The sequence below is a fragment of the Rousettus aegyptiacus genome, unplaced genomic scaffold, assembly GCF_014176215.1.
Source record: "Rousettus aegyptiacus isolate mRouAeg1 unplaced genomic scaffold, mRouAeg1.p scaffold_m13_p_2, whole genome shotgun sequence".
In the NCBI taxonomy this organism is placed as follows: domain Eukaryota; kingdom Metazoa; phylum Chordata; class Mammalia; order Chiroptera; family Pteropodidae; genus Rousettus; species Rousettus aegyptiacus.
This window is the reverse complement of record NW_023416295.1, coordinates 114,442,778-114,468,791: the sequence shown is the minus strand read 5'-3', so window position 1 is coordinate 114,468,791 and position 26,014 is coordinate 114,442,778. Positions and strand designations below refer to the sequence as shown.

General features: G+C 31.8%; 1 protein-coding gene across 5 annotated transcripts in view; it reads left to right on the top strand.

Moving 5' to 3' along the window:
* TRHDE (thyrotropin releasing hormone degrading enzyme) overlaps positions 1-18,700 on the top strand; it is a 328,473-nt gene extending 309,773 nt beyond the window's left edge. For all 5 annotated transcript variants that reach the window (XM_036238037.1, XM_036238036.1, XM_036238038.1 and 2 more), the window contains 4 exons: positions 8,612-8,779; positions 9,314-9,454; positions 12,516-12,597; positions 17,612-18,700. In XM_036238037.1, coding sequence (XP_036093930.1) covers positions 8,612-8,779; positions 9,314-9,454; positions 12,516-12,597; positions 17,612-17,755 — 535 coding nt within the window. In that variant the 3' untranslated portion in view covers positions 17,756-18,700. The remainder of the gene's footprint in view (positions 1-8,611; positions 8,780-9,313; positions 9,455-12,515; positions 12,598-17,611) is intronic.
* The last annotated feature ends 7,314 nt before the right edge of the window (positions 18,701-26,014 follow it).

Here is a 26,014-nt window from a genome sequence, read left to right as displayed (position 1 = left end):
ATGTCCCATAAGCATCAAGCATATGTTGTTTTGTGATATGTATATATAGGTGTATATATATGATATCTGAAAGTGAGAAAAAACTGATGACTTATAATTTCTTGCAATAATAGTATTTGTTTTTCTTAATTGTATCATCTCCAATGCAAAATATGCCTTTTAGCTTATTTCGTAACTTTTTCATCTACTCTTGCTATTCCCCTTTTCTCCAGAAATCAGATTGTTTTTTCTTTTAATAATTTTCTATTGTCTTATATAACAGGACTAAATTCTTGAAAACTTTTTAATTATCAAATTTAATTATATCTATCCTTATTCCTTAAAACAATATATACATACATACATACACGTATATACATATATATGTGTGTGTATGTGTGTGTGTGTGTATATATACATATATATACATATATATATATATATAGAGAGAGAGAGAGAGAGAGAGATTATCATTGGGAGAGTCAAAGGATGTTTAAGTTAAGCCAAGAAACATCTAGGATTTGATGTGAATAATACTTCTCTATTTTTGAAAAGTACAGCATATTCTTGTGCAGTGAACCTATCAAAACTATGAAAACCTGCAGAATTGCATGTTTGTTAATGCACAGACACACACACACACACATACACATAAAGGGTAAATTTTACTTTGGCCAAAATAAAATCCATTTTTAGTTGAGGACCTTTCAAGTGAAAATTACATTACTCGTGAAAGCTCAGTGGTTAAACCTAAAAACTTAACTAAATTGCCATAGTTGGTTCTTCCCAGGATGGAGAATTAGCTTTGTTAACGTCAGTAACCTTGACGATGCATTAGAAATGAAGGCAAACCACATAAGTATAGGCTCTAACATTTCTAAAGATGTAGTATTTTGATGGATACAATAAATCTATGCAATTTTCAGTCTTTGTATGAAGAATACAAAGGACAATGACTGTTGCTACAAATTATCCTGGGCAATAAGAGTTATTTGTCGAAGTGGAGCACAATGTCATCCAATGGTGTTTTCATGAACACTCAGGCCTGGGTTATGATTTGAATAACAGTGCTTATGGATTTGCTATTGCAACTAGTGTATCATTTCCATTATTTTCTTTCATCTTAATAATTAAGTTAAAGTATTAATTCCTAATCATTGTGATTCAGACACATATACACATACATATATGTGTATGTATATATATATATGTGCATGTGTATTAGACTTCATATCACAGCAGGCACTTAGATTTATAGTGTTCTGACCAGAACTGAGTGATGAAAAACTTAAATATTCATGGATCAGGTTAGAGCATATTCATTTAGAAGTCATGGATAATTGGTAAGCAATGATCAGGAAACAATTCATCCCATCTTTAACACAGGCGTTTATAAATAGGACAATTTATCAGTGATTTCACAACTTCAACTACAACTATATACCTCTTAAATTTTAAATTTTGTTATTCTCTTAGACCTATTTATACTAGCAGCCTGCTACTTACTGTTTAGGAGTGAGTCATCATAAATATCTTAATTTTTTACTTTTTTATAAAGCAGATTTTTTGAGCTCTTTTGGGTATAATTGATTCTGGATGTCATAAAGGTTCTGAGTTGTGAAATGTTAAATAACAGTGTTTTAGGCTTTTCAGTGGTGTATTTAAAATCCAGGCCAAAGAAAAATTTTAGACAAGTTAAATCACAATTTCTCCTCTAATTGTTTGCTTTTTTTCCTTTACCTTTTTGTAGGTCTTTGTCATGCCTGTCATTATCATAATCACTCTGAAATTTTTGTCCCCTACATTTCTCACTTGTGTTCTTTCTGTCTTTTCTATCTTTTTTTTTTTTTGATGTCACCTTTTTTTGTCCTTTTTTTTTTTCTTTTGATGTTTGGGTCACTTAGTTTTCTATTTTTTTTTTTTTTTGAGCTTTAGCTATCATATTTATAAAGTGGTCTAATAGCCCAGATACTCAGCCCTCATTATTCCTCTCGTTCCTCCCCAATTAGAAATAATAGCTACTTTATAGGTGGGGCTAAGAAATTTAAAATACAATTTCATATGTATTATTTCAGCTTACATAAAGCAAACGTCCCATTTAAAGTACATTTATTTTAATCATAAAAGCCATTTTAAAGGAGTGCAGTTATCTTAAAATGTAATCTTTGATACATTGGGGATGTTAAGAGTTAAAATGACTTTCCCTTTCCCAGCAATCCTTTTTTCTTTCATACAGAAAGAGCAGCATATACCTTTTTATAAATATGCAAAATAAAGATATAAAGAGGTATTGAACATCATTTCACAACATAATAATTTTAAATATCGTTGGTCTATTCTCCACCAGGTTTCTCCAGCTCAATTTTTTTTTTTTTTGAGGTCCAAAGGGCCGTGCAGATTGGTTTTGAACTGCCTTCTCCTTCACTGAGAGGTTTTAGCATTGTTTTTTATGCGTAAGTTTTGATGGGAATGAGCAAGCACTGGTGAGAGGACTCCCTAGAAATAAAGCGTATATCAGTGCCTGGCTGACAGCTTCTCTTTCTAAAGTTTTTTCCACTGGTCACTAACTGCACACTTCACATGGGATTCTATTCTCCCTTTACCAAGGGCTTTATAGAGATATGAAGGGACAATATTTCTTCTGGTTGCTAAGGTTTTTCTATTGATTCCAGGAGCATATTTTATTGACAAGTATACCGGGAAAGGTAGGTGGGATTATAAAATTGTTTTTATTGTAATGCCTTAAACTTAAGATGTGTTGTCAGTCATGACTTTTATAATTACTTATTCACTTTCAGTGAGGTTGTCTAAAAACTTTTTTTCTATTTTGTTTTTAGTCCAGTACTCATTTGGAAAAGATAGAAATATCTGTTGACACTTTATCTTCATAATGGTAATAAAATAATGAGGAAGATCAATGTCATTACCCCATGTTGAGACAATTCTCTGTGTCCCTTGCACTTGGCTATATGCAGCATTTAGATAAAGTCCATACTGAGCCCGTAAGTCCATGCTAAGCACTGGATAACATTATCTCATTTAATCATTGTAACAACTCTGTAAGGAATTATTATCCCCATTTCCAGATGAGGAAACTGACAGATGCAAAAAGTCACACGTTCCTACTAAACAGCTTTAAGTTTTACTCAAGGTGGCTTTCTTAGCAGCAGCCAAAGGACTAAGGAATGGGGATAAAATGAGAATTGGGGGAGGGGACACTATGAACAGAGTCAATCTTTGTAAAGATAGGTTATTTTTCAGTCTGATATTTTAAAGTCACAGATTGTCTGCCCTGGAAGAAGTAAGAATATTAGTACTTAGAAGGAAGAATAAGATTTTCAGTGTTGGTGATGAAGCCTCAATCAGAGCTGTCTTTTAATTTCTAGTTAGATTAGGCAAATGATCTTTTAAATGAATTAACTGCAAATTAATTAAAATTAATTAAATCGTAGGCCACACTATATATCAATAGCATGTGTAGTGCCCTTGAAAGAAAGAAGTGCTCTTAGAGAGACTAGTGATTTGAGAAATTTTTTGCATTGTCTTTAAAAATAATTAAAACCACATTTTAATGTTAATACAATTACTAATGAAAATAATCTTGCATAACAGAGGAAGAAGAAACCTTAGAACTCATAAACTGTGGCCCTGTCAAATTAGAATGAAAAATGAAGACCAAAGTGATGACCTTGACTTGTCTAATCTATAGTTAGTTACTGGTCAAAATTTATATTTTAAAATAGTATGATTTTTTTTTCCTTGTCAAGTCATAGTTTCCTATGAAAGATATTTTAACTATCATCAGAATTACTTTTACATCTTATTCAATATCATTTTTCTATATCAAAATGTATTTTATTCTAATAGTAACAGAATCTTAACTTTATAAATATAATTATGCATTTACTTATACTTAAAAAGTAATTGTAAAAGTTATTAAATTATCAAATTTGAAATATGAGTTAAAAAAACAAAGACTAGAATTACTAAGTCTAGAGGCGAATGTTAATATTCTCTTATCTTTTCAGTCTTTCTACCTAAAATATACATTACGTTTTATTAAAATATAATACAATTATATTACATACAAATGATACTCTGTCCTTAACGATATATTTTATCATATTAAATAATATATTTACCATATCATTAAATATTATCATTCTTAGTTGTTATTTTTATCTTAACTCAAACCAGTCCCTGATCATTATTTTAGATGACTCCTGATTTTATACCTTAAAAATCAATGCAGCGATGACAACTATTATAGTAAAATCTTTAAGATTTTTTCTCATTATTTATTTTAATTTATCAATTTACTTCACAGTTTTTTATTTAATAACCAAGGTACCAACTTACTATGATTTTAAAATTTTAGTTCCATTCCACCGTCATTATTAGTTAACTCAATAAAAATTGTTCTTAAAAAATCATGCCTTTATTTTTCTACCAAATTAATTTTTTAACTTCTACCCCAAAACGTTTAGTTTTTAGGCATTTTCTTTCCGCAAAGTAAATAACCTTTAAACATATCACTAAAATACAAAAACAAATTACTTCACATGAGTATGCTGAAATTTTATGCTTTGCACCTTGTATCATACAAATGAGCTCTGTCATGATTCTATTTAAATAGAGAATAGAATAAAAATATATAGGACAAGTTACATTAATTAGGTAATAATTTCTACAATGTTAGTAACCTAGTAAAAATAAAGGCACTTCTTTTTGTCTAAGCTTTTATCCCATTCTTCTCATTGAAGGCAGCTGAGAGAGACTAACTCCCTGCTCATGTGTACAATGTATACCATACTTAGAGAAGAACAAGCCCAGGTTTCTCTCCCAGAATATAAAATTCCATTAAAAGATTCACTTTCGAGGCAGCAGTTAAAGGGAAATGACTGTGGGGATATTCACATTTTCATAAACATTTTCCCTGTTCATGAGAAGGGGCCCTCTCTCCCCATAATCCTGACATCAAGAATCTCACAGGACTCATTTGTACTGTTTGCAACTATGGGTTCTGTGGGTTTATCAGCTTATGCTTTACAAACAAATGAGCTTTTTTCATTTGTTCCTAATGACTTTGGTTTATACAATGAGATCTTAAACTGTCCCCAGAGCAATTATTTCGCTAAAATGTTACTAGAACATCTTTACAAATTTAGCAACAAGGGCGGGGGGTGGTTCATTAACGATGGAAACCTTCATGCACCAAGGGCCCTTGGCAAATTCAGCACTCACCAATCTTGTTTTATTTTCAGCGATGAGTACAAATAATCTTGTGAACTATGCATTGATTCTTTGTCTGATGGGTGGGCAAGGAAGATGAGGAGTTGATGAGGAGGGAAGAGACGCTAGAAAATCAGAGTAGTATTCTCCAACTAATCAGCTCTGTCCTTGCTCTTCCCTTATGAATCTTAAGCAATGCATACCTCTTAGCATCTGCTGATAGAGTTATTTTTTTTCCTGAGAGTTCAGGGATTTGCAGCTGATACTGAAGATTATTTTTCAATGGACCATCAACAGGCTTTAGATTATATATGTAAACATATGTGTGTTTCATTTTCATAGTAATCAAATTTGATACATCTGCTATGCACAGAGGGACAGCTGCTGACAAGCCTGAAACTTGACCCGCAGTTTCTTGCAGAGCACATCCAAATTATATGGTCTTTCTCTTGGTTTGTAGCTGCAGCTTCAGACATAGAATCTGCCCCTCTTCTGGGCAGCTTTGCTTTCAAAAGACTCCTTTGCCCAGGACAACTTTTGTGAGATTCCTTCAGGGTGGTCTGTCGGTTATTTCATTCAACACTTTAGTGCTGGGTCCCCTTTTAAGATTTCTTTTCCTTGCTCTGTGTCTGACCAGCTTGCTACACAGCAGCTCCTTAAATATACTACTAGCCTGTATCCTTCAGTCACCCAGAGGCTGCGTCTTAACAAAGATCATTTCGATGAACAGAATGAATACTTATTGATGGAAAAGCAGTGTTGCCGATATTGAATATGTCTCAAAGATGACTGATTATGCTGTGGATAAAAAAAAATAACACTAGCAATAATTTAAAAAGAAGTTAGAAGTGATATCAGTGGCCAGTTCAGCACTAAGAGAATTATCGGTTGGATCCTTTGGTATTACTCTGTAGCCCATCAATTAGGCGCAGGAGTTGGCGATAGTACCCTTTCAAAGGATATACTATTTTTTAATTTCAATTTTTTTGTTTTTACTTTTTATCAGATAGTTTTATTGAATAACAAAAATCGGAATTTGCGACAATTATCTGACTATTACAGCTACTAGAAATCAACATATCTTATTTTCATTGTCATTAGCCATCTCTAAGCTAATGATAAAAATAAGAATGACTTTCATGTACAGATCATGCTGGTTCTCAAGTTACTATATAGTTGTCATAGTGCAAAATGCCCTCCCTAGGAACAGAGTTCCCTCTCTCACAAAAAGATGTTTATAACAGAAATGGCATGATTTATTATGTAGATTAAATAAAATAAATGTGTGACCTGAACCATAGTTATTTTCTGCCTCTGAGGTCCCATTAGCCCGTGTCCAGGGCTTTGGACTGGCCAATCCATTTATTCATTTGTCTTACACTACTAAGCATCAGCCAGTAGCAGCTACTGAATGACAAAAATATGGACTATTGCTGGTGATAATAGTGTATGACATTTAAGTTAGTTCCAAAAAACATATCTGCTTTTTCTTTCTACTTTTTTTCCCCTTTTCTATTTTTCTGTATGCCTTTTCTACCTGAAACCATTGATATTGGAGATTGGTTTTGCAGAGAATAACAAGCCAAATTCAATAGGGTTTATTCTGTACTCTCTCTGATGTACTAATAGCTTAATAAATTTCTCTTAGAAAGTTAACTGTTACTATTATGTCTAACATTAAGAAAATGTGCAATGATTGATGAGTTGATGATTATAATAAACACTTTATTATTATTTCTTGCCAATTTTTATATTGATCTCTTGATCAAAGTCATGACAATAATACAGTGTTGTACTCTGTAGCCTGTAATTCTTTTCTAGCTGTTGATTTAGAAGTCTAGATTTTTTAGCATTTTTATTGCAGTTAGTGAACATGGAGGCATCTTTGTAATCTTATGCTATATCCATCATGATTGATAAATTCTTCAAAATGTGATGGCAGTGTTTTCCTTGGTGATTTTGGGTGTGCTGTGTGGCTAGCAAGTCATTCACAGAACAGGGAAAAGTTTTCACCAACCATTGGGAAGATGATTGTTGGTACTTTCTTCATGGGGATCCAGGGCTAAGAGGAGAAAATGTGAAGCTCTTTGCTAATTTCTTCTGATGTTTGTATTCCTTTTGTTTCCTCAAAAATAAAATAAATCAAGCAAACTAAATGCTTGCCTTTTGGTACCACAAAGAAAAATGTCTTTAGTCGTCACTGTTAAAGTAACTTTTCTCCAAAAACTTAAATTATTTGCAGGAAGAGACAGAATAAAACAGTTTTATCCATTTCTGGGAATCATGAATTTTGTATGATATTTCTAACAACTCTATATAATCTGGTATCTTTGTGCACCATCCTCGGTATCCTAAGTAGCCCTACTTAGTGCTAAACAGAACAAGATGAAGATAACCTTACAGATAGTCATTCAGATACTTTCTCCTGTTTTCCAAGTATTCCTTTAACCATAGCAGTGTTTTAACCATCAAGGTCCTAAAACTTTAGAAGGGATTGTTTTATCTTGTTATCTAGAGAAAGCAATTCTTATTAGCTACATTCAAATTATAAATGAGAAGTTTTAATAATAAATTACTGAATACACCACACAGCAGAAATGCATTTTTAACTTTTTTAAAATTTAAGCATTGACGTGTTCTTTCAAAGAACTGAGCTTTAAAATGTAGGGTATAAATTGAAATTTGAAAAAAACAGTATTTAGTAAAAATTTACTATGGTAAAGTTCATAAACTTATAAATAGCAAGACTCACTAAATTTTCTAACAGTTTCCCGCTGTAACATTTATTTTGAAGTCAAAGTAAAAATGTAATCTATTTTCTATTGTCACCTTTATAAACATAAGGAAAAAGAACTTCCTACTTTCTCAAAATTTACTACTTATATTTTATTAATTTATAATCTGTATAATAATCTTTTAGGTTCCAAAATTTAGAGAGCTATTTGAGAAAAATAATTTTGGAAAAAATTTTCTAAGAATTTAGGAGAAAATGTTTCTTTTTACCTAAATTAGTCTTTTCATCCAGTGCTTTCTTGCCTTCTTGAGCTTACCAATTGTGAGAGCAAAATCTTTGGTTGATAGATATATTAATATTGGTGAAAATATAAAGCACCCTATTTATATATTTTTAAGCCTTTATGTTCCATTTTTTTATTTAAATATAGTTTCAAGATTAGAAACAAAAATTTCATTCAGAAGTACCTTTAAATAAAATACATTATTTTATTTATGGTTGCTAATATTTTTGAATATTATTATATAGTATTATTCTCTTTCAGGTAAAATCTAATTAACAAAATCATCTTTTTAAAAACTGACTATAGTAAAGCAACACCTGTCTTTATTTTCAATACTATGAAGCTTTTAATTAACAGAAAACCACCATGGGTTGCTTCTTTAGAATACCACTAAATGTTAGAGACATCGTCTACTGTACAGGAGTTTCACTGCTAGATGAGGATGTCTGGGAATTTATATGGATGAAATTCCACTCCACCATGGCAGTTTCTGAGAAGAAAATATTGTTGGAAGCCTTAACTTGCAGTGATGACAGGAATTTATTAAACAGGTGGGTCAATTAATGTTCTAAATTTGCGTAATGAGAATATTCTCTATTAATCAAACTGTTCTGAAATTGTTTTTATTCCCTTAAATACATGTTAGTTACTATAAAATATATTTTTATAGAGCTAAAGAAAATTTATGTGTTAACATGAATAAGACTAGTTGACTTGAAAAATGTACCTTTGTTTCTAATTATTTTTTTTACATGTATGTTTATATATGTAAGATGACATTTCACTATAAAAGGAATTGTTTACTATAAAGAATTTTAAAAGGGAGTTTGCATCATGGAACCAGAATTGTGATTTCTCCACCACAAGATTTTTTTTAGAATTTAATTAATGTATTAACATACTATGAATTTGATCTCCTTCCTTTTATAACCAGAAAATTATTCTATTAATACATTTGTATTAGTAAAGTTTACATTGGACTTACTCTTGGAGAATATGATTAATTAAATCATGTAATTTTTGAAATTTTATAAAAATGTTAAAGTTGGTCAGCTCAAAGTTTCCCCACAATTCTTTCCCTAAAGGCTTCTGAATCTGTCACTAAATTCTGAGGTGGTGTTGGATCAAGATGCAATTGACGTGATAATCCATGTAGCTCGAAATCCACATGGCAGGGACCTTGCCTGGAAGTTTTTTAGAGATAAGTGGAAGATATTAAATACCAGGTAGGTATAAGAATTCAATCGTTCATACTTGAGTGAGGAAATGTAGGTGACATCTGAGAAATAAAAGCCCAACTTTTTGTGTTAGAACAAAGGTCCAAGTAACAGGACTAGATTTTAAAATAGTCGGCCAAGATGGGTGTTGTCATTCCTGTGAAACTCAATATTACTCTAATAAGTCTATAACAGTATTAATTTATTAAAGATGGGATAACCAAAATCATATATAATAATGTGGGGAGTGAAAAGTTTTAGCAGTGCAACTTTCCTGGACAATCTATCAAACTGCCCAAGGTTGAAGAAATTGTATCATAAAACCTCTATATCCTGAATGTGTTATAAAAATGATTTATAAATCAGATATAATGGTACTATAATAAGAAAACTTTAATTACTTTTGTAGAATTTTTTAAATTTCCGTTAAATATAAATATTGTAAAGCACATGAAATAAAACCATGATATAGAGGGAACTTTTGAATCATTATATAATTCTAGTTCCACTAGACTTCATTCCTGAGACATCTTGTTTCACAGTGAGAATTCTTCAGCCTCGATTTTAGAACTATTTCATTATACATTGAAATGTATTATAATACATGTTAATTTATTACTCTGATAATCTCTATGGTATTTTAAAATTAAATTCATTATATAGCTTGTAAATGTTGAATGTTCTCAAACTAAATGTCCCCATACAGTGTGCAGACCTACGGCTCTGTCTCAAAAACTGGTGTATTAATTTCACTTTAAAAAGTACACCTTTATCAGTTGCCCTCATATAAAGAGTTCAATTTAAATAGATGTCATATTCAGACATATTCCTATTGACAGATATTTTATTGTCAGCAAGCACTAATATTCCTAGAAAGTGCAATGGCTCTTTTTATATTTTCAGTTCAGAAATTGGAATGATTCGAAAATTAGAGCTTGTTTTGTTGTCATACACATAATGTAGTGAATAGTTAGACATATGATGAAACTAATATGTACAAGCATTTTGTTATAAAGAGTATCAAATATCTACCAGTACACATAGTTTCTTCGGGGAGTGGTTTCATAGATCGGAGTTCAGTATAATGTATATATGGTTTAGACCCTGTCAAAAAATGATTGGTTTCTGATATAGCTGGTTCATCTCAGAGTTCATGATTTCTAACCAAAAAAGTAGAAAAGTTGAGATTTTAACATATCTACAGATATGGCAGCATTTATCTTGATAAATAAGATTGCCTTCGTCTATTCCTATTCTGTCAATCCTTGAACATTTGAGTTCATGAGGACAATGTCCAAGGTTCTCATTACTTCCTCTCCTGCAGATTCTTCCTGGTTGTAGTTGCCATCAACTCTCATGGTTTCAATTACTCTCAAATCTATATTGCTAACTCAGACATTTCACCAAGCTACACCCTATAATTGACAGTTGCCTGTTGGGATCCCTTACTAGGGTATACCTGCAAAGCTAAACTCAACATTTTCCTCTTCCTTCATTTTCTAAGTGAACAATATGGCTATCCACCAATTGCTCAATCCAGACACCTGGAAATCTACATACAGCTCCCCCTTTCCCTTGCCATAGTAACAATGAGGTTTGAGGCCTTGTCGATTTAATAATTCCTAAATCTTTCTCATATTAGTCCTCTCCTGCTACCACTGCCTTACCTCTTACCAGTACTCTTAACAATACCCTTCTCCTACCCTGCCTCTATAATTATATTCAATACACCACACCCACCCACCCACCCACACACACACACACACACGACTTTTCTCTATGTCCCAAGAATCACTCTGAAAAACAATTGTGACATTTCCCTAATGTAAAACCTTCAATGGTTCTGTGTCACTCTGAAAACTAAGTTCCCTAATAAGTCCTTTGATTAACCTCTAGGCCTTCTTATTCTTCTATCCCCACCCTCACAATTTATCATTCTATTTAGCCACAATAAATGGAAATTCTCTGTTTCAATACTGGTAGTATAATGCCTTTAAGGAAAGGATTGTACCTTATTCATTTTCACAAGACTGTAAGAAAATATAAGTAAAACACTCTTCAAAAAAATTATTTTTATTCCTGGACAATAAGCCATTTCTGTAACCACATAGTGATTACTACTGATTACTTACATTATTACTAAGAGCCTATTTAATTTCAATTAGATAACGTTTTCCTACAGAATAGTTTGATGTTAGAATTATGACAAATTATAGCAGTCACCCAGTTTAGTCTCCTCATTTTACAGATGACAAAACAGGCTTCAGAAGCAAAATTACTTAAGGTCCCCAAAGTAAGAGCAGCATTAGAAAACCTCTTGTAACAGTGACTAGACCTTTACTTCCAAATACTTGGAATCTTATTTTTGGTTTACTTTTCCTAGTTCTAAGAGTATGGTAGCCTGTGATAAGTATCCTTAGCATAGTAGAGACAGATCAATAAAATGAGAAATCTTTATAACTCATGGACACAAATTGTTTCTTGCCTTGGGTCATGAGTCAGTAATTATATTTGTGGTAGGATTATACAATTCAAATGAACAATTTGATATTTTATTTTAATACTTACATGAAAAAGGAGAATGCCAATGTAAATTGTAACTGCCCAGATGAAAGAATCTGTGTAATATACTGTAATGCCCAAATTTATCTTGCAGTCCTGTTTTCTTTGTTGAGATTATTTTTCCATATAGTGAGTTAGATTACTATAAAATTTTCAAATACTTCTTCCTCAGGCCTTGGATTGGGAATGTAACAGTAATATCTTAATCTAATTTTAGAGGTGAGATCTTCTCCCCCCCCTTTTTTTTAACTTAGTACAACTCAGACCTCTCTTAAAAATTATGAGCCAAATCAGGTGACCTCTGTTGGTATCCCAAAGCCACAGCTCTTTGCACCTCTCTGACTCCCTAGAGAAATGGACCTTGAATGCTCTGAGAATTTAATGGCATCAAGACAACACTGGTCAAATGGAACCCTAGAGAAAGATTCTAAAAAGTCTTTATTGTGGTATTTCTTAAATTACTGCCTATATTAACATTAAGCCTTTTTTTTTCTTTTTATCTTTTGAGGTATGGAGAGGCATTATTTATGAATTCCAAACTTATCAGTGGAGTTACAGAATTTCTTAATACTGAAGGTGAACTTAAAGAGGTAAATATTTTAAGATGCGTTCTAATGCTTTTCTTTTATAAACATATGAAATTATATGTTTACTTCAACCATTTATTCACAACAGATTCATACAGATTCATATCCATTTCTTAAATGTGTACACACACACACACACACACACACACACTAAAGACTTTACTCAATTAATTACCTGCAAAGATATTTCTAGCATACTAAACATTAAATGCCTGGGAGAAGTGTTTGAATGTAATGATTTTCAAAGTGAGGGGCTTCAAATCCACTCCAGAAATCTTCAATAATAACCAGATGTTCATCAGCTGATTCTGTGAACTCAGTTTAGGATCCTCGAAAACAACAAAACTATGCTTTCACAATGACGTAGTATTTAGATACAGGAAACCAACACTGAGGATGAAGTACAGAACTTGAGTCTCACTACCTTGTGTTCAGGCCCATACAGAGAATGGATGTGATAATAATTCTTCGTGCTATCCAGTCCGTTAAATGGAATGAATTCATATGTTGGAAGGGAGTGTATCTCGCAATATACGTTGAGATTAATAGTTTGTTGAAAATTTTGCTTGGTACAATCAATCACAAAGGAATTTCATTAATAAAATAAACTTAATTTTTTAAAGCCCTAGTATCCAGTTTATAGAGTATCTAACATTCCCTTTTTCTCTGGTTTATTTCTCTGGAAACCAGCTACTGTATTGACCACTTATATCTCTAATAGAGAGGAATGCGAAATGGGAAGAGGGAAGTAAGCAGGAGGAAGGAACAAAATATAGATACTTTTAATTGATTAAAGTAAATGGGGCTTCAAACATCTCTCTTTTTCATTTCCTGCTCTCCCTGTTGTAAAACATAGCTGAGATTTGTCATTGAGAATCATGGTTTCTTCAGTTTTCACTGATGGAATACCCGATGCTGTGACACAGAGCTAATCGCATTGAGCAGCCATATCCCAGAGCATCAGCTCTGACACCATCTTTAATATCTTCTGATATTGCCCAATTTTGTATGATCATCCCCCATGTACTAACTTGGATTCTTTCACACCACGAACTAAGCTAAGTCTCTGATTGTAACGATTTGAAATCTAACTTCTATCTCTGCTACGTTTGTTCCCAGCTCTGAAAAATTTGGTTTTGAAAGCCCCAGCTCACGTTCCACTATATTTTCTTTATAAAGGAAGCTAAATGAGAAGGATGTTTTTTTTCATATCCATACAAAGCAGAAAGAAAAAAAATACAATTAAATTAATGATTGCTTCCAATTTCCTCTGTATTTAAATAAAGTCCTTTTAATTCCATGATTTCACATTCAATATGCGGGAGTAAAAGACTCATTTAGTCACAACCTGTGCAGCTTGTAGAAGCAAAAGATCTCTTTCCTCTTCCCCCTTCACCTCCCATCTCCCCTCTTTATTGCTGCCTTCCTCCTCCCAGCTTCTTTCCCGTCTTCTCCTCCTTTGCCCCTTCTCCTCCCTGATGCTCTCTATCTTCTATCCTTCTATTCTCTAACTCTTTCATTTTTCCCTGCTTTGGTAATACCCAAGTCACAAGAAAAAAATCTTTTAAATGGATATTTAATTGATTTTATCATATACTGACCATTGGTTTTACATATTTCTAATATTTTAATATTATATATCTAATTTTTTACACTTAATTAAATTTGCATTTGCAATGTTCTCAGATGCCCCTATAATAAAAGGTACAATTTCAAAACTGAAACTAAATTGTAACTTTTTAGTCCATCATCTATAAGCAGCTAACTTTATAGTAGAGGCTCTTCATAGCCTGAGGAGACGCTGCTGCTTCCTCTGACTTTCTAGTTAAACAACTGTGGCCTGAGGCTTTTTCATACTTTAATTATCTCGTCATGGGTAAGAATGGGGACCACTGTTGTTGGGCAGGATGGGGGTTTAATTTTTATTGCTGATAACCCCCTTCCATAAATATAAAGGGGTTGAGGAAATTCCAGTCTCATTCTCTTATAAGCCATGAGCCTTGTAAGCAGAAAACCCAATGTGCTCCCTTTGGATATGGCATATTCTTATTTCAACATTTTATAGATCAAAGGGGAATCAACATGTTTATGAATTCTGAAAAACTCATTTGAGATTTTAATGATTCCCATCAACTTTAGGGGCATTAAGTAGAGATACTTGTATTATTCCATGGTCCCATCCTCAAAACTGCATTCTAGAACCTGAAACTGGCAATATCCTTTAATTACATGGCTCTGGCAATTTGAACAATATTTCTCCATGAGACAATGCATTATTTCCTTAATTTTAAACTAGCGGAAGCATAACTACATGGAACCTCAGAGGACCTTGCCATTTTTTTATACTAATGTCCATTAAGCAATCCTCTCCAGCACTCATTCTCCTGCGTCTTGAATCTAATATACAATAGTATTGTAGAAGAATATAGATGTCATCTGTCACAGACATCCCATTTACAGTTTTAATGTGGAAAACATAAACTTCATAATAGGGCAATAGCTAATCCAATTCATTTATATAGTTACTAAGAGTACATTATGTTTTGTAATTTATTCTACAAATAACTCATTTTGTGATGTTAGTGTCTAGAGTGCCCTAAGAGTTTTTTTAAATGTTAAAATGTTTTTTTAATAGAGAAATTAACAAACATGTCTAGAAATGTTATGCTGTGAAGAACAGGGAGCACAAACAACTCTGACATCTTATTAAATGTTATTTTATAAAAACGTCTAAAGTCACATCTTCAAATAAAAGCATAAGATCATATAAATATTTAGAAAACACAGTAGTAACAACTAGTAGCAGCAGAAGACCTAACAAAGAGCAGCAGAAATAAGCAATCCAGAGTGACAAATGTCTCCCATTTACACCGTGGCCTCTAGCGAGGCGGGGGTCTGGAAGGCACTGTGATCACTCCCTAGGACCAGTTAGAGCACTGCTCTCACCACCTGTTTGCCAGAAGAGCTGTGGAGGAGTATAGGGCATAAGATCAATTTATGTCAACTACCAAAAGTGGACCAGATGTGTTCTGATGAATAAACTACTTCTAAGATTCATGTGTCACCTCAGGCTCTCTGATCTCACGAGGGCAGTATTTAGTGTACTTAAATAATGATTTAAGAAATGAATCCCCAGAAACCCACCAGTTACATTTTCTACTGAGTGTTCTCTTGTAGGATAATCTGACCTACTATCGTGTAAACAGCACATTCATATTCAAACCATAGTTTGCCTTTGAGGAAGACTAAAGAGTTTTACTTCATGTGTTCCAGTTGGCTTGATATCTCATCAAGAGGCCAAAAGCATACCCCACAGAATCAAAGTTGCCAAAGGTTCATTATCACTATCTGCATATTCAGTGACTGCCTATGAAAATATGTAATAAAGCAGAACATATTTTTAAAGTAGTAGGTGCATTTTTCCCTGATAAACATATGTTATATAAATAATGTCACTATAATGTACATGTGTAATATACAAATGTACAATGTAATATATATATTTGTAATAAATGGAAACAACATTCAAAACAAATCAAAATGTATTATTCGTTGCTTAAGGGATCTAGACTGAATGAATCTGAACATAAATAAATAAATACAAATAAATTATTGGATATCAGCTAAAGTTTAAAAATATGATTCAAGTGTTTTCATTAGACTTTTTGTGTATATATGGGTATATAGTACAGGTGTATGTGTATGGCACACTGCCTGAAATATTGGCGCTATTTGATCAATTCCAATCCCTTTCCATCTTCCTCTTTCCTTTGTATGTGTTAGCCAAATGTCAAATTAGTTTTAAAGAAAACACCAATAAATCTTTGTTATACATTGGATATTTCACATATTTGTCATAAAAGCATAATGATTTTGAACTCTTGTAAAGGATATAGCTCTGAGATATGATTAGCCATTGCTGATGCCATAGGGCACAGAAGTTTGTAGGAAAGTAGAGGATAAACTTTGAGAAAACTCATCAGTATTATGTAATCAAACTGTCATAAACAAAGCAAGAGACCCATGAACCAGTTTTTAGATTAATTCAAAAAGTATAATTAATTCCACTTTAAACATCCCCTCCCCTTCTCCAATTCTCCTTGTCCTTGAGCCAGTCTTGATGCACTACATTTCTCTCCTGGCATATCTTCCATGTGGCGCCCACCATGTGATGAATCACACCCCAAGCTAATTACACCACATAATGTTTCTGTGTTGCAAGTTGATTTTTCACATTTGTCTATTAGCATCACAATCATTTGCTGGTTGCCAGTTTCTTAAGACACATCAAACAGAAAGAAATACTGTTAGTATTAAATCTTGAAATAAAAATTTTCAGCATTCTTTAGAGAAAATCTTATATTTATACAAATTATGACAAAAATTTAAAAATTGCTTCTTTTAGTTACATGCTCAAATTCTCTACCTAAACAGGCCCACGTTTCTCCTTTATTCTTTCTGAGTCTAGTAACTCAAGTGATTGCCATGTCATTTCATCATCTGGTTTTTATATTATCATTACTTTTTTTTTTCCCCACCACCCAATACTTTTGGTAAGCTCTTGCTATCAAAGATAGTATCAAGCCCTCATAATGTTCATTTGGAGAAGATGAAGAATAATTTTCTCTCTACAAACAAAAAGTAAACTTTAACCCTTATTTCTGTTTTTAAGGCATTTTGTTCATTGGGTATGCTTTGTAATGAGAAATCGTCATTGCCACAATCCCACCAGCTTATTATAAAACGATAAATTAAATATATCTGTTTTAATACTTATTTATAAAAACCAAATTTGGGATTGTTTAAACTCTAATATCCACCTTTTTTTCCCCTTTCAATTCCAAAAGAAATCACACTTAATGGACACAATCTATTATATTGCATTACTAAGTTTGCTCCACATATTAAATATACCTTCTATAGTGACTGTGGTACCTTGTTTCAAATGCATCTTGTTTACATATATTAATTCATGTTAAGACATGCATATTTACCATTTAAAAATATCTATTTTCAGCTAAAGAACTTCATGAAGAACTACGATGGAGTAGCCGCTGCCTCTTTCTCAAGAGCTGTGGAAACCGTTGAAGCCAATGTGCGCTGGAAAATGCTTTACCAAGATGAGCTTTTCCAATGGTTAGGAAAAGCTCTGAGACACTAATATGTGTTTCGTAAACAATTCGTCTCAAAATTTTGTGAGAAGACCTGCATTATGTAGAATGAGGAAAATGTGCTACATGGAGAATTGCCAGATTTTCAGTGTTAACGTGTGGGAGGAATTTTTTTTTTAATTGTTGGTTTTGGGGGATTTTGATTGTTTGTTTCATTCATTCTGTTTTGTTTCTCTACTGGTTGTTCTTCTCTAAAGAAACTCTTGCAAGTGAAACTAGCCATGATTGCTTCAGCTGTATATTTCTTGCTGTACAGGACCAAATATGATAGTGGTGCATGTTGATGTTGCAGTCAGTTTGGAAAAACATATTCAGAATATTTCGTGCATGGTTGTGTGGTCCTGCCTGTATTTCAGCATGCTTATTTAAGATGTCCAATGTTGTATGTGGATATATGTTACATCCAGGATGGGCATTATGCAAAAGCACAAAGATTATCTATGACAATCAGTGTCGCAGTAAAAGAAAAACTAAAAAAGGGAATTATATTCTTAGTCTTGGTCATTGTGAGAGGTAAAATAGCCCTTTAAGTGATCAATGTCACTCATATCAACACTTGGATTGTCTTGCAGTGATTACTGTGTTGCTAACTCATTTTCTTTGAGTTAAAGCTCTGTATATGTTAAAAAGGCATATATGCATAGTGTACGCATATGTGTATATACATTGGGAAACTCCCTATGTATGTAGTATGTTGTACACTGCACTTCTGCAAAGAATCTTTTCAGATCAAAGAAAATTTATCTCTTTTTATAAACTTATTCAAACTTTGAAAAGGCAGAAAGGAATTAATCTCAACACTATCGTTCCTGACAATTTCCTGACTAAATTTCTCAACTTGTTATGGATTTTTTCATCTACTTCCTGAAAAATGATCTATTCTACTACATAAAAATGAATTCGAACAAAATTTATGTGTAAATTAAACTCTGTTCTGATTCTTCTAAGCAGCAGCCTCATATTCTAAATATAGATTCTATCATCACTTTAAAGTTCTTATTGCATAAAGCAATTATGCATAATTAATCATTGTTAGTGCTGCAAAAATGTTTATTTTTTATCTTGTTTGTTTTTCCATCTCATGTTGGGTTGTCCAGTGAGTTAAAAACTCTCACCGTGTGTTGATTTTGTGTCTATATCAATCTAATCCTCCATTAAGCAACCATACCTCAAGTGGGTCTATTAGCTTTTAATGACCTTTGATGCCAGTTGTGCCACCCATTAAAATGAAGTTACTTTTCTTGAGTAGATTTTTCTTTGGTATTGACAACCCTTTTCATGCGTTGTGTTATGTAACACAAGTGTTTTTAAATGGTATTCTCACCCAGTAGGCCAGCTCTTCAAACATTGCTTAGATGTTCCAAATCGACATATTTTGAGTATCATTATAAAATACCAATACAATTACTGCAATAAGCCAAATGTTTGTAGACCACTTTCTATTTTCCTGAAGTTTTGCACTCCTCCAAATGTTCATGGAAATCACTGAAAGAAAATATTTTAACTCTAATAGTCAGTGAACACGAGGGTGGGGTGGAGGGTGGGGGACAGGGGGAATAGGTATTTTTGAAACTGGAGCCATAGATTTATTGTAAGTTTGTAGTTTCTAATCCATATGAGTATCACCTATAATTGAATTTTATCTTTTTAGCAGTTAATATCTGTTACTTATACCTAAATTTTTCAGCACTTCATTTAATTAAAACACATAAATTTTAAATACTCTATGTGGTGTTAATAAGACATAGTAATGCTTAATATAAAATCTAAGAGTCATCTTACTTATCAGAAGTGATGAAATTCAATTAGTACTCATCACATATAAAATCCTTAAGGGGTAAGTTCTGAGAAATAACTATAAATATCACACTACCGTGCAAGTCCAAAACATGTACTATATCACCATTGGATTCATGTAACAGAGAAGATAAGAAACTAGAGATGGGCATCTTGTTTTGTGTTGTGAATTACTGAAAATTCTTAGTAGTTGTGATATCTTTTTGAATGAAATCACCATTTCTAGAGCTGAGTTAGAAGGGATTTTATAGTTCTTTTTTTCCTCCCCACTGTTGATAATCTTAATCCTCTTTCAGTATTTTAGTGGCCTTGAACAACTGGTTTAGCTACAATGTCGAATCCTAAGTGTATAATTATGTGCAATGTTCAATACCTCATATAATATTTGTTCAACAGTGTAAGTGGTATCAATGGCATTGAGATGTAATTTTTGTTCTACATATTTTTCAATAATTAACCTTTCAAATGTTGAAGATTATATCAGGCTTTAATGTTTTTTAGTTGTTTAAATAAGTAATATTTTCAAAATAATAAAATGACCAACGATATCTCTTGGAATATTCTGTAAAATGTAGTTATAAAATTCTATTTTCTACATAGAGTTTTTATCTTTTTTCTCTTCTTTGTCTGTTTTTCAAATCATATATATGCATGAAATAACAATTTGTCAAAAATGTTCAACATCTAGGCTTAAAAGTTTACTGTGCCGATTTATGTACACCCATCAAACTTGGTTTCAATTATAAAGGACTAAATTATTTACCATACTGAGTATTACATTTCTCTAGGCAACTTGTAAATAAAGATTCCCCGATTTTGATACATTTTCTCTTAAAATTTTCTTATAATCTTTGAAGTTTTTCTTTTTAAATATATAAGCACAACCTCTAAAGTTGTTTATTCTTGAGTTCCAATAATATTAATTTTCACTAGAGCTTTAACTCACTTTGGTTTATATTATTTCTTGGATAATTACATCATGAAACTGAGAATTTTATGGTAGTATAGTTTACAACTATTATAACTGTAATATCTTACAAGCGTATTAAGATTATACCACATATTTATAAATTGTACTTTATTTTCAAAGAGCTTTGACATATACTATTTTATCTGACTCCTTTCAAAACTGTAATATATTATATTAGCCCTGATAGTCTGGTGAGAAAACAGGTGCAGAGTAACAACATGAACTATTTAAAATTATATCATTGTTATTTTGGAAACAGGTACAAAAACTTTTCAATATAGACTTCCTATAACTAAAAAAGACATGTTTGAAATATCTGTATCTATTTCATTAGAGATTTTTCAAACACTGGAAACAGTATCAAAATATGTGAACAACTGGTTCACATATTTACAATAATTATATTATTTTTTAAAGTCTATATTTCTAATTTGCATGATGTCAGACAATGATGAAGTGTTAATCAGTGTTCACTTTGTTCAGCATAAGTAAAGAAATATTGGGATAAAAATATAGTTAACTGATTATAGTTTCATTTTTTTATCTTTTGGTCAACATTGTTTAAGTGACCTTATAATACTGATAATTTGATTTGTTTTCCACACAAATTTCTCTGATAAACTTATCTGTTGTACCAGATGGTCAGACCACAGGTGAAATGGTGTTCATCTACATCAGTGAAAATAACATTCGGTAAAATGTTTATAAATCTATGCTAAGTTGTACAAAGAAAATTGTGCATTTGCAGTACTGGATTCGATACAGTAAAGTTATTTCTAAAGAAGTTTACAATAATACATTTAATTAAAATCTACTGGCTGTTAAAAACTAAGGAATTTTTTCTAGGAAGTCAGAAATTTGATTTTCTCAGTAGTGCCAATGAGGTAACCACATATGCTATTAAAGCAGTAGTAAAAGCTTATATAATGAGAAATTCAGATTTCTACGCCGGTATTTTTTCTTTATCACAGATCATAGTTGAATTATTATCATTTGACTCTGCTAATTATACAAGGACAGAATTCAATTTAATTAAACAAATATTTATTGAGCACCTTTTATTTCATAAAGCACTTTTGAGAAGTAAGCAGAGATAAGTCCTGAAGGAATTCATATAACGATGAGTGAAACAAATATAAGGAAATAATGAACCAATTGGAATAAGGGCAACATGAAAAATAATTACATGCTACAGAAGAGGAACTAAATACTTTTTAGGTATAGATAATATTATGCAATTATTTTCATGCATTAATTCTCAAAATTTTCTGTATAATTCTCATTGTTTTGTTTCACAGCACTTAGTCATGTTTCACAGAAATTTGTAACATTTAGAAACTATAATAAAACCTCTTAGTTTAAATTTTATAATTGGAATATAAGTTGGGATAAAATTTATTTTAAGAAAAGCTGCTTGAGCATTTAATAATATCACTAAGTTGCAGTAAGAATATTTAAACTACTTATGTAAAAGTAACTTACTTATGTTCAACTTTTCTAAAATGGTTTTAACATACTATTTGTACAGTCATAATATGTTAATTTTAAATTAATCATATGCTTTTTAAAGAAGGTTCAACAATTCTTATCCTAGGCAATAATGTATTTTTCAATTTAATATATGTGAACTTTCAAATACAAAGATGTACCTGTAAAATATTCTAGAATTCCAAATTTTAATATATGAGTAACCTTCAGTTCAATTGCTTTGAATTAATAAGAATTTATTAAAATATTTTGTTGAATGCGGTTTATATTCAGAAAAAGAAATCAAACCAAGAGATACTCTAGTTGCTTTAATTTTCAATTTTATTGTATAAAATTTTATTTCAAAGTTTAGAAAAGAAAATTTTAAAAGTGTCTTAAGTGTTAAAACTAAGCAGTTAGTGAAAATACATGTTATAATTTTAACTATACTGCAAATACGTAATTATGTGCATTTTATTTTTTAAATAAATTGTTCATAAGTGGCCCTAGCAATAGGCGGTATAATTTTATCCCAATTTTGTAAACATAGGATATTAAAAATTTTTATTTTGAGTATTTAGTACTTTAAGAATAGTACATTGAAGATAATCGTTTAGACATTCCTGTTTCATGTACTAATGCACTAAGAGAAAAAAAATGACCATTTCTTTATTTTGATCTCAATTAACTTTTGTTTTGTGTTGTATTAATGTTAAATGAGTTAGAATACAGGAAAAGAACAAAATTTTGAGTGTCTGTTAAATGCCAGGCATTTTATAGATACTGTCTCATTTGATAAACCTAATAAAGTGTTATTATCCTTTTTACCAATGAAGAGACAAGAGTAAGAGTTGTGATCATTTATATAACTGGTGGTAGGTATTAACTGGGGCTCAAAACCCTACAAACCCAAGCCTTATGTGACTCAAATTAGTCATTAATCTGCCTTGAACATGAATGAAAACATTATGATTATCCATAAAGACCAGTCTCTATAGAAGATTTGCTAGATACTTAGCTCGCTTTCTCATCATCATTCGAGAGGTGTTAATTAGTGCATTTTGGTTTTCCACTCATTTTTTAACAAGATTACTTCATATAGCCCATAAACGTTTTCATCAGGATGTTTTACATTAGTGTGCTGCGTAGTGCGTTTTAAGCTACAACAGGTAATTAACAGATACTTCAGCCAACGAGCCATAAAAAAAAAAATAAAAAGACAGGCTGTATTGCAAAGCTCTTCACCGTGGACCGAAAGATAAGGTTAAACCTCTGATCTGCATGTGAAGGAGACCTGTTAGTCTGGTGAGAATTTTGCTTAGTGATGAGGTCAGAGAAGCATTTTTCCCTTTCTGCTTAGAACTAAAGATGGACGGCAGCTGCTTAATTTACTTCAAGTTACATTTCCATTGGCCTGCTGTGTGTAGATACAGTTTAAGATAACTGCTTTGACCTAGCTCTGCACAGGTCAACTTGCTTCTAATAGCACACATTTTTATTATGTTGTGTAAGTAAATGAAAGAGTGAATTGTTTTATAGCAAATATTACAGTGGAGTTAAGAATATCTGCCTTAAACGTGCAGTATGTTTATTTTCTATGTTAATCATTCAGTAACAATTCTTTTAACCCCTCGTAGTTCACAGTATTATGCTTGCTCTCATACGTTATTGTGTTCCCACCTTCACATAATTTATGACCTACTGGGTGAGAACATTTATTATTTTTTGTTATTCAGTTTTATTTAAAATAGGTTTATTATCTGTCATTTTTCAAGTCCTAAACAGTTTTCAAAGGAATTTCTCCTCAAATGTTGTTTCCTATCTTTTAAAATATTGTATAATAGTAATCTCACATTTTTTAATGCTATTTGTGCACTACCATATGTGTATATACTTGATGTTTTCTTTGCTATCTTTTAGTATCTTTATGCTCTGATAGTCATTGAAAATACATTAGGACTATAAAACTAAAACACGTTAGGACTATGAAGCTTATGCGCAGTCCAGCTACTTGAAGCAAGAAGAGAAATTCTGCCTTTGAGCTTTTATAATTGGCTTTCTGGACACCATTGTACCCATCAGATAATCTTTTTAAAATATTATGTGGACTCTTTCTAATGAACTTGGATTTATTCACCAACAAAGTTTATTTTCCTAAAACCATCTCCCAAATGAACAGATTTATTTAAAATATGCCAAATGGAAGCAATTTTTTCCTTTCTAATATTTTATGATTTAGAAATAAAAATGTAACTTCTTTTAGTAAATACAAGTTATGAAAGCATTTACCAAATAAATAACTTTGTGTTAGTTTAGCAGATGTTTTCTATGGTATGCCTTTAAAATGATTCAGTAAAAATTGAATCAGTATGTATACAACATGAAATTTTTATTTCATTATAAGCAAGCACTAACAGAATGGATTTTTCTAAATGAGAAAATTTGTCTCCTGTATTTTAAGCAGAACAAATTTGAATTTTGCCTCTGATAATAAAATTTTTACAGTAATGTATAATTCATCACTGTTTTAATTTTCTGACATGTACAGATAAGGCCAAGATAAATAATACCTTTTGGTTTTTTATTATGCTTCTGTTTTCACTTGAGAGCCCCTTTGAAAAATTCTGAGTAGATACACTGTAGAAGTCCATGAAAAGAGAAAAAAAAAATCATTTTCTTTTCTGACATGGACTTTTAAAAACCTATACACATGCTGAAGCTACAACAAAGAAGTATGTATTTGTGCTATATTGTAAAAAGAAAGAATACCAATTCGGTCTCCTTTCTAATTATATGCCTTTAGAATAAATGAAATGATCTGTACTTTAGTAAAAGTGATTTCACCTGAAATGCATTTCAGATTGCTTTTTAATAGGTTTTCTGCTTTCAACAGACTGAGGATCCTTGAATTTCAAGAACATTTTTCGATAACAACAGGACTATAAAATATATATAATTAGGGCTCATAAGTAGTACTCAAAATATATTTTTCAATGTCTCTGCATTTTTCTCTTTCTAAGGATTGTTCAGAGAACATTAGAACCTAACTCTGCATAGCCACACATTTAAGCCTTAACCGTAATACTTTATACAGCCATAGGAAATCCTCTGCCATGATCATGAGGATAAGAAATGGAAGGCCTTCCAAGCCAAAATCAAGAATTCTCTAATTGATATTAAAGCCAGTGTCTATATGCAAGTGTATATATACAGATACACATATACTGAAGATATATAGATGTATATATGTTAGATGTATATGTATGTATACATATAGATGTATATGTATGTATAGACACATACATATGTATAGATATACCATATATACATATATACCTTATATCTATATATAGTTTATTTATTTTGCTGTCCAAATTATAATTGTGCTGCAGAACAGTCAAGTCAGAAATATGGCTGTCTCAAAATATAAATTAGAGTAGAGCATGGGTGATGTCTTTACCTAAAGAGCATGTCAAATGGATCATCAAATTATACAGACATGATCACAGGAATTCTCTCAAAAATTCCTGCGGGAGCTAATTAAGAAGCCATTCTGCCTGGCTCTCAACCCTAGAGATTGTCTTAATAGGCAATGGGTGGGACGTGGTCTTCTGCATTTTAAACAAGGATTTTTGGTGATTCTCGTGGACATAATCCATCTAGACCACACTTTCAGAAACATTGGCTAGGCACAATGGTTCTGCCCTGACCTTACATCAGACCCCTCTAAGTAGTTCTTAAAACATACTGATGCCTGGATCACACTCCAATCCAATGAAAGAAGAATCTCTGGCGTGGAGCATCAGCATCAGCATTTCATAAAGCCCCTAGATGGTTCTAATATGAAGTCAGGGTTAAGAACCCTGGACAGGAGATAACAAATTAAGCATTAAATATTTTAAGCAAGAGTTACAAAATGTTACCGAAAGTACCAAGTTTTCAGATACTTAAGTTCTTACTATTTTTTCCATTCTTCGCCAAATACAGAATTAAAAATAAGTTCTCAATTAGCTGA